This window comes from Prorops nasuta, unplaced genomic scaffold (assembly GCF_024137725.1).
Source record: "Prorops nasuta isolate Cenicafe-Biocafe unplaced genomic scaffold, Cenicafe_Pnas_1.2 PNAS00007, whole genome shotgun sequence".
Taxonomy (NCBI): Eukaryota; Metazoa; Arthropoda; class Insecta; order Hymenoptera; family Bethylidae; genus Prorops; species Prorops nasuta.
In genome coordinates, this window is record NW_027116804.1 from 7,444,746 (window position 1) to 7,455,792 (window position 11,047).

The 11,047-nt window shown below is 33.0% G+C and overlaps 1 protein-coding gene across 1 annotated transcript; it reads right to left on the reverse strand.

The window, feature by feature from the left end:
- Positions 1 to 7,739: 7,739 nt before the first annotated feature.
- Positions 7,740 to 8,777, reverse strand: LOC136775050 (ATP-dependent DNA helicase pif1-like). Its single transcript, XM_066729525.1, has 2 exons — positions 8,120 to 8,777; positions 7,740 to 8,065 (listed from the first exon to the last, which is right to left on the reverse strand). Exons 1-2 carry the CDS (start codon positions 8,775 to 8,777, stop codon positions 7,740 to 7,742), a joined length of 984 nt encoding a protein of 327 aa, XP_066585622.1.
- Between the last annotated feature and the right edge of the window lie 2,270 nt (positions 8,778 to 11,047).

Here is an 11,047-nt window from a genome sequence, read left to right on the forward strand (position 1 = left end):
TTCAGTTCAGTTCTAGCTTTAGAATATTGAATACTACTTTATTTTTTCGCTCAAGTTAGAAAATGTTCAGTTTAAACAGTATCACCCATATAATAGATATTGATGGATTTATGGTGAACAAGAAAATATAATATAAAGAAGTAGCCATAAAAGATGTAAAAACTGATTACACATATTACGCCTCGTTTAAAGTGAATAACACATTTCATGATTTAAGTATTAAAGATCAAAAAAGTGCTAACTATGTGTATAGAAATGTACATGGCATAGAATATGGAAATATGGGTTTTGAAAAGTATATACAAAGTGAAATATATGACTTCATAAGAATTGTGCAACGAGACTATATGTATCCAGTAGTTGCATACAAAGGGGGCACTATAGAACGTGATATTCTAAATTTAATGGGCATTGAATGCATTAATTTAGAATATTACAAGTGCCCCAAGTATGACAATTTAAGGCAACATTTTACAACTTTCAACCTCCCATGCGAACTGCATAAATTAAAATTCAGTGGCAGATCAGGAAAAACAATCCACTGTGTCTACCAGGAGGTGGATGTTTTCGCAAAGTGGGTGCGAAAACAAATAGAAGGTAAATAATAAAAATTAAGTTCGCAATTTACTTGATATTAATAACTTTTTTGTATGTTTCAGAGTCTGTTATTAGCTGAATGGGCTAAATATTAGTTTAATTTGTATTAGTTTTTTATATAAGTTTAATTTGTATTAGCTTTTATATAAGTTTCATTTGTATTAGTTTTTATATAAGTTTCATGTTCGTTTTTAATTATATGATAAATTTTATTTAAAAGATTCTTTCTTTTCCTCTACTCCTATTTCCCTTAATTTAATCTGTAAAAAACAAAAAAAACAAAAAAAACAAAAAAAAACAGAAAAAAGGAAATAAATTTGACATGATTTCACCTATTATTCTTGTAATTATAGGAATTACTTGAGAATTCTGTCTATACGCTAAATTAATAACCATTTGATACTGCATATTTTTTCACTTTATATTTATCGACAGCTTGTATAAGAAAAAAGGAATCTGTATCCAAGGTTCAAGAAAGGTACAATGTGAAATTAAAAGAAGGACCCAAGGAGGAAAATAGTAGGAGGGAATAGAATGGGTATGTGGAGGGAAAAAGACCCTTCAATGGTGTAGAGATAGGTTGAGTGGGAAGAAAAAAGGTTAAATGTGAAATCAAGTTAAATGGCGGGTCCATAGTAGGAAAATAGTGGGAGGGTCTAGGATAAGTATGTGGAGGGAGAAAAGACCCTCCGAGGGCAGGACTAAGAAAACAAAAATGGCAGTCCGTAAGATGCTTAGGACCCCTAGCGGTGTAGCTGCCCCAGTAATTTTCGTGATCGCCACCTAGTGGAGAAAAAAGAAACTTTTTCCTCCACCAACTAAAATACAAAAAAAAGTTCTCTGGGTAACTGTCAGGATAACTAACCATCCGGGCCCTAGGGTGATGGGAGAGGGGTAACCCTTAGGGAACTAGTGGACCCGTAGGATAACTAACCATCCGGACCCTAGTGACATGGGAGAGGGGGTAAGCCTTAGAGAACTAGTGGACCCGTAGGATAATTAACCATCCGGGCCCTAGGCTGATGGGAGAGGGGTGAGAGACTCTAAGAGAGAAAGAGAGGGTGAGAGGGATCTCTCTCTCTCTCTCTCTCTCACTCCCCATAGCCAAAGCATTTCCTCCGCACACCCGCACCCTCCTCATCACCCAATAAACCCTAGCTCTTAAGAAGACACTTCCCCCCGCACACCCGCACCCCCCTCACCACCATGTCACAGGAACCCAAGACACTTCCCCCCGCACACCCGCACTCCCCTCACCACCGTGTCACAGGAACCCCCTAGCTACCACTACTTGTGGTTGGAAATGTTATACTTTTAACGTTGAAAACAGATTTAAAATGAGGGTATGAAGATTGTCGTTGTAGGTTTTTATTTGGATTTGCAGGATAGAGTGTAGCCGTTAAAGCCCATGCAAAACGTGTATTATCATCACTCAGAATGTTTATCACTGCTTGTTTGCCCTTAATAGATTTTGGTAGGACGATTCCACAGCCTGCGTGTAGCGGATTATAATAATTTATATTCACAATTAAATTTAGTATTTTTTCCAAAGCCCACCCACTATCACCCTCTTGAAATTCACTTAATTCTTTTAAAATTTTATCTATAACGTTTGTTTCATACCAATCACTAAAAGTATCAGTCTTGTATAAAATCACATTTTTAGTGGAAATATACTTTATATCACTAATTTCCTTGCAAATAAATTGTCCGTTGAATACCGTGTTTATCTTAACAACGCTTACTTTACTGAATACTTTGTTCATGTAAGACTGCACCATATCTTTTGTTGCCAATAGAAATTCATGTGGTTCGATATAATTAGTGTTTACTATCATACCGCTACATATTCGACTTTTAAGTGATGAATCAAGATCCTTCCAAATAAGCTTTTCCACATTAATACCCGCTCCAATTGAATTTTTATTTTTTGCTGCATGCAGAAGTAACTGTTGAATACGTGTTATTTCAGCAAGATTTTTCCGTACGGTATCTGGAGTTGCATTCCGGTTGGATTCTCTCAAACTTCGAATGGAATCACGACGCTTGCATACTCACTCACGATAATCATGCACAGTTCTGAAATCAGGATTGTTAAGAGCATGATTTGAAGAATAACATTTTTCTTTTGCTGCTCTGATCAATAGGCATTGTATTTGCGCAATTTCCGCAAAAATTTTTTGTTTTGTCTCTGTACGTGCATTGTTGCTAGCAATTCTCAATTTTTTTATGTAATCGCGACATTCGCGTACCCACTTACAATATTCCTCCTGGTTATTTAATACTCTATTTCGGAGGGACATCGTTCTTCTTTCCGTTTAGATGCTCAGTGCGAAACTAATGAATAATCATAGATGCAGAACTCATTAAATAATCAATCTCAGAATCACATTTCAGTATGATAAATATTTAAAGTAACAGATTAGTACATTCAAGTTTCGACCAGTGTGAAATTAATGAATAGCCTTTGATCCAGCGCTTATTAAATAATCAACCTCAGAATCAGTTCAGTATAATAAATATTTATAGAATCAGATTACTTGGTGGAGTAAGAGAATAACACATTCAAGGGTTTCAACTATATATATTCTAGATATTTGTTTCATACATGTATTTCATATAATAGACATTTCTCAGTGCACATATGCCATCATGATTCAGACAAATAGGAAATTGTGAATTATATAAACCATCTACTAAACTATAATTTCCCCATGCATATTCGTCTACATTACTAATTTCTAAATTACAAATATTCCTTAACCACTTTAACTTCTCTTCCCCTTTTACAAAAACCGCATCCTCATATACATATTTTCTTATAATATCTTTATATTTATAATATGGTGAGTAGCCATCCATCCAATTTAAGCCATGATGATTGAAAAAGATTGAACTGAAAAAGAAATGCCTTATTAATTGAAAATAATAAATTGTTTTTTATAAAATATACTTACTCTGATTGCTTTCTCTCCTCTTCACTTAACCAAGTGTGTGGAAAGGGGGGTGAAAATAAAATATGATGCACTTTTAGTTCTTGTAAAACTGCAAATTCTTTAACTATAAATGTCTTATCCATTAAATAGAATCCTTGAAAATCGACGAACGTTGGTGTCATCATGTTAGCGTTTTTTTTATACTAAATTTATTACACTTTGCATTTATTTTAAATATATTTTTTTTTATTTGTCTAAAGTTTTCCCCCTCTCTTCAAACCAAGTATTTCAATTCTCTCTTTGGACCAACGGTATTTCTAAGAGTGTCTGATTAATCACCTCCCACCACAAATCAAATTTTTCATATCCCTTTCAGCATATAGGGTAGTCTTCAGTTCAGTTCTAGCTTTAGAATATTGAATACTACTTTATTTTTTCGCTCGTTAGAAAATGTTCAATTTAAACAGTAACCCCAAAAAACAGACTTCGCCTGTAAAAAAAGGTGGCAAGTACATAAACCATTTAGCATAAATAATATAGTAAAATTATCCAATTAAAAAAAGGAGTGAAATCCAAATATTAGGCAAGTGTATTTTTTCACCTTAGAAAAAGTTAAATTTTTGAAAAAAAAAAGGAACAAAAATGTTACTTGCCGGGCCCGTAATGTCCATGCACAGTGAGAAATAGAATCGTCTGTGGTTCGGCTAACTTCATTCTGTATTTTAACATGAAATTTGCTGTACTACGCTAAAGTTTAATCTCACACACGATTCATTTCCCACTGTTCATAGACATTACGGGCCCGGCAAGTAACTTTTTTGATCCTTTTTTTTCAAAAATTTAAATTTTGCTAAGGTGAAAAAATACACTTGCCTAATATTTGGATTTCACTCCTTTTTTTAATTGGATAATTTTACTATATTATTTATGCTAAATGGTTTATGTACTTGCCGCCTTTTTTTACAGGCGAAGTCTGTTTTTTGGAGGATTTCATAAGGTTTTTAAGAGAATATATATATAAAAAATTAAATTATTCTTTTAAATTCTACAGAATTTAAAGAAAATTTCCACATTTCTCATGTTTTGAAACAACAGCGCTTAACTAATAAAAAAAAAATATATATATTAATATTGAAAAAATATCACAGTCAACACATGGAATTTATTGATATTTGTAATTCATTTTACATAAATGAACTTCATAATTAATGCGCAGGCTACTTTTTAAATGTTTTCAGTTTCACTATAATAAAAATTTGATCAAATTTTTCATAATCAATAAACATACTTTCAACATATAAAAATAATTAAGTGAAATGCATATTTTTATTAATTTACATTTTTTCAAGAAATAATATGTAAATATTTTTCGCATTACGAGGCCAATTTGTATTGGTAATCTTTTCATCATCTACAACTATCCAAGAAGAACCACTATGACGTAACATAGAAATGTAGTATCCTTCGTCAATAGTGGTACCATTATGAAAGATTGCGCTAATAATTTTATAAGTATTGTCATTAATGCGCAATTTTGTAGTTGGAATACTTTTAATTCCACATTGCTAAATTTTTGTAAATTGATCATTTACTTGTTTAAAAAGTACCAGCTGAACAATAAGCACCTTACTTGTCGTGGTTATTTCAACTTTTTTAAGCTGTTCCATGCCATTACAATATTGACAACGTATCTCTTCTTTAATCCATATTGAATAATTCTGTTTTATTAATTCAGTCAAATCATATGTCTTTTTTGGGTATGTTAAGTAGAATGGAAAAGTTCGAAGAATGATACAGTTTTGTGTTATCACATGTAAGACACCGTGAAGTTGTAGTAAAGTTATTTTCTACTATTAACTTCATAAAATGAAATTAGCTGCAAAAATCTGTAATAAATGTACCAGCATCTTGTTTAAGATTATTAAGATACGTATTTCCTAAGCATTGCCTAACTTCATCAAGGGTAACAATACTTTTGTTAGTCTGATAGACTTTTATAAAACGTCTTATAACATCCTTATCATCCAAACTAAATATGGTACTGCTAATGGAAGAACAATATAACATACACTGCATAGTAGCATTTGCATAAGAATAAATTTTATTATTATTTAAAATGCCTCTAACATTCCACATTAAATTCTTAGGTATTTCACTTTCAATTATTTGACATTCTTGAATATTCTTTGGAATCATCCACATAGTGTCAATCATTTTTCTAGTATTTCCTTCAAAAATACTTATATCCTTTAATTCAGGTCTAAACTGTTTTCGAAGCCTGTTGTACTCTATTATGGCTAATCTACTAGCTTTCACAGAAGCTGGGTCATAATTAATCATGTACAGACCTTCTAATGGTGTTACTCGTGAAAGAGCAACGTATGCTTGACCGCAAGGAAAGATATAATTACCTACATCTGCAACTGCAGTCTTCAAACTTAATCCTTGACTTTTATGAACCGTCATGCCATAACTGAGACATATAGGAAATTGCTTTCTTATAACGTAAACTCTATCAATTACCTCAAATTTAACACTTACGCGTTCAATCGTAAACTCTACTCCGGTGGACAATATGATTTGCACTTTTTCAATATCGTTCTTATTATCAACGGATCGTGTTACTGATTTAACCGTAGCTATCGTTCCATTGACAAGACCTAACGTAATGTCAATATTTCTTCTTAACATTACACGAGATCCTAATTTAATACGTATTATTCTGCATAATCCAGCTGTTCGAGAACTATCTTCATCCTCAGTATTTAATACTTGTAACACTTTTTTCTTTAAATACATTGGACAATCTGTTGCATCATGAGCAATCAGTTGTATCTCGTCAGTCATTAATCTGTTTAGCATTGCTTCGTTCAAAGTATCGCACTGGCTACAGGTTGGTAGTGTTGTGTCAAAGGGGAAATCCCACGATTTGGCTACGGAGATATCCCTCAGTACGACAACATAGGGTTTTTGGGCCGCTGTCACCAGTTAATTTTTTAAAGAATTAACAAACTTAGTTCCCTCCCGAAAATAGAAGGGTTGCGGTGGTCCGCACTGCCCCTGGTTTGTTCTAACACAACTGGGTTGCGGTGTTCCGCACTGTCCCGTTGTGGGCCTATTTGAGATTTGCGGTGGTCCGCACTGTCTCAATAAGATTCCCTTTTCTTTCAAAAAATTCTTTATTTGTTCCCAGTCGTATGGGTAACGATTCAAGGAGGTAATGGAATTAGTTTTACAGCGATGTGGCATCGTCTTATAAACCCGAGGATGGACCATGGAGAGAGACCGCTCAAGAATTTGTACGTTCCACTAGCAGCACCAATCAGGAAGCAGGGATCCTCTCTCATGTTATTTCCTTTGGTTTTTACATTTAATACTTATTCTAGTTTACATAGGAAGTGTCTAACCTATTTTATTTTAAGTAGGTTATCCTATTGTTGACTATTTATTATCAACCTCCGAAGTGTCTCTAGGTAGTCCTTCAACATTACTGTAGCTACATGAAAGTTAACATAAACAATCTTTCAACAACGTATATACTCTCTACTTAATATCAGTTCAATATCTTAATTAATTGTTTAGTTATTAACATTTAAAGTTCCGACACGGTTTGGGATAGCTCCCCACCATCAAACCTCGGACCAATCACAGACGAGATCATAAACATTGTTATAACTTAATGAAATTCAACATAACCAATCCTTCAACAATGTTGATAAACCCTGCCAAATATCAATTTAATATCTTAACTAATTATTTATTTATTAACACGCAAAGTTTCGATATGGTTTGGGATAGTTCCCCCACCATCTGGATTCGAGCCAATCACAGGCGAGAGCTTAAACATTGTTATAACTTAATAAAATTCAACATAAACAATCCTTCAACAATGTTGATAAACCCTGCCAAATATCAACTTAATATCCTAACTAATTCCCTAGTTATTAATATTTAAAATTTCGAAGTGGCTTCGGATAGTTCCCCCACCACTCATCTCTTAGTCCCGGTCTCCGAAAGATGGGATGACTTCTTTTGCCTATAACTTCTAAACGGTAAACAATATCCATTTTTAAACTGGACATTATATAATCTGCAGGTTTCCAGCTTCCTGTTGGTCCACTTGGTATCTTCAGATCTCTTCTGGGTGTTGAGATATAGGCATTTCCGTGGGCTGAGTCCCTTTGGTAAGCGTATCCCTTGATCCGGCTACTTGGGGCCTCGTGGTCCAGTGTGATCGTTTTGGGGGAAAAATAATCCCAGTGTCCCATCAGGACACAACAGTAGTAAGCAAACAGTATCAGACGATAAAGTAGAAATTAAATCACATAATTCTTGCATTCGATTTTCAATTTTAATACTTTTGAAATTTATCTTTTTTGAAAGTAAAATCTTAGTATCCGAATCTTGTACAATACCAATTCTAATTTTCGATAAAATATCTTTATAAGTATTGTCAGCCTTTTGTCGCATATTAATTGTCAATTCATCATAGGAAAATAAATTTGTCCAGAAGTCATAAGAACCTATAGTGCCTATGTAATTTTCAATATCGACATTTCATAATTTTATGAAAGGTTGTTTATCACGTACAGGTGGCAATTGTAACAAATCACCAAATAATAATATGTGTTTTCCTCCAAACCAACCATTATCTAAGTCTTTAGTATTGAATATTTCTACTAATCTAAGATGTATATACATTAACGTTACATTTGAAATCATGGATATTTCATCAATAATTATTAATGTAACATTTTTAAGTTCTTCACGAATAACTTTAATTGCTACGTCTGATAATTCTGTATATTTAGCTGTACGTCCATGTTCTACCGGCAGTTGAAACACTCTATGAATCGTTAGACCATCCATGTTAAAAGCTGCTATTCCCGTGGGAGCACTGACAATGACATCTTTTTTCATGATTTTCTTTATCCAACATCTTATAGTTTTTATTAAGAAACTTTTACCCGTACCACCTTCACCACTAACGTAAAGTGTAAGAATTTCATGATCGGTAGATAGAGTTTTTGTCACTTTATTAAAAACCCTTTCTTGATCAGAATTCAACTCTGATATCATTTGTGAAACATCTAAATCTTCGTACTTATTTTGTACATCTTGAAAGTCTTTCATTGCGCCTTCTACTTCTATAGGTACACATTCTAATGATAAATCAATTGAACATTTAGCACCTTCATTACTTTCTTCAATATTTTTATTAATTAATTCTTTCATGTAATCCATTCCTTTCTGAATTTCTAAAATACGTTCATGATTTTATTAATCCATCTACAAGTTCTGACTGTACTGACACGAACGCTCCTGCGTATGTATCACATCCACACTTCTATTTATCAGTATTTCGCCATGGTTTGAACAATAATAGTAATGCATAGAAATATGCTTCTGGTTGCGTTTGTATGTTATAATGATAATGATTAATTAAGCAGCCAATTGAACGTTTTTTCAAATATAAATTATCATTTGTTTCGTAATGCTCCACTTTTCTAATAGGTGCCTGTTTAACTGTATCATACCATTTTACAAAATCATACAGACATGTAGATTCAAGTTTCTCAGGCCTGGTTGGATAATAATAATCTATCATTGAGTGACAAAATATGTCCGTGGAATCGGGACTCAAAGCTTCAATTTCCTTACGAGTTTTTAATTTTCTCCTACTTATCATATGAACATCTACCCATCGAATAGTGGTTTTTGGATCCATTATAAATAACGGAATTCCTAACAAGCAATCTGCAGCTTCTAACGCACCACACTCCCTATTATTTAACATTCGCATTCCAATATTCCATAAATTACTACGTATAGATTTAGTAGAATTTATAACGTCCAGTGTGTCTGTTATGTTACTTTTTCCTGATTTAGATACATATTTAGTAGTGTACCACGTTAAAAAAAGCCGATTTTTCTCCGACGTATTGTATATCCATATTTCCTTCTCATGCACAAAGAATTGCAGGATTATAATCGTTAATGTTAACTTCTTCTTGTGATCGTGGTAAGTCGTAAAGTCTATTCTTTGTTTTCAATTGTTTTCGGCGCCCCATGGATACAGCTACGTCTCTGATTAATAACGTATCAGTAATTGGTCTAGAAAAACCAAATTTGCAAATCCGACTAGTCTTATTTTTGTTTTTTTTAGCACGTAAACAATAACTGTTATGTTTGTGTCGTTGGTGTTTATCAACGCGTCTATATAATTCGGGAGAAATGTTTTGGGAAGGCATTCTGCAAGTAATATATTTTAAAATAAAAGCTGCTACATCTTCATTAGAAGATTCATTAATTATTGGAGCATCTTTTATCCAAATTAACATATGAAAATGTTGAGTACCTCTACCTTGTTACTCTCTACGTATAAAGTAATGCGAGACTTCTCCAATAGGATTGTCAGGTAAAGTTATAAATTCAATTATTGCTTGTAATTTATTTTTAACAAATCTAGATACTGATATCGGATCGGAAGCAATAAGCTCATTTATTGACATGGTTTTCGATTTGGCACTATTTATTTCACGAAGATATTCAATCATATCTGATCAAAGCCATTCACTCGAACTAAGTGTCAAAAACCATGTAGCAGGTCCGTAGTTATGAATCATACATTTCAACATACATCTTGGTCTAACCCAAAATTGCGGCGTATTACGTAACCTATTAAAAATAGTGTTTAAATCAGTTTCCAGTTGATGTTTAGACAACTTTTCTAAATAACTAGAGGCCGTATACTTTTCACGAGGATTCGTAATATTTAATTTATGAAATATACCAGCATTAATGTTTCGTATGTTACAGTCATGTAATAAATAAAATAAGTACTGTATATTTAAACGAAATCGTGAATGTTTAGACATAAGCCTTGATTTAATAAATTCGAAATCACTAAGACGAACACTTCGGTTTTCACGTTGTCCATTAATTCCATCCGGAAATAAATCTGGAAAGCACATTACGTCTAATAGTTTATAATTACAGTCCAAAGGACGATCATGAACCTTCAGCATTTGATATAGCTCAGTTGCCGATTTATCAGTTCTACCTTCATACATTGGATAAATTGTATACTGATCATAATATGAATCAGATTGAGACTCTTTTGTGTCACTAAAGCATTGTTTTCTTTTTCTTTATCATTTATTTCTTCAAATATTTCATCATCTTCTCTCAAGTCATTATCTATTTGGAATTCAGTGTCTTTCAAACTAGACTGTACTAGCAAGCCATCAGAAGACATAGGTAGGACTATTTCCGAATATAAAGGATTATTATCCTTCAACCATAATAAAGCGTTCCATACTTTATTTACATCCACTAAATTTTCCCATACAATATTTGATTTAGTAGGAATTCCTCTTACTAATATGTACAATTCATGATTTACATTTATTGGTACATGCGAAGGACAGATTTTTTAAAATATTTCTTCCAATGGCAAAGGCAGATGGAATGCTCTACCTTTAACTTTAGGAATCATACCCCTATGTGGTAAA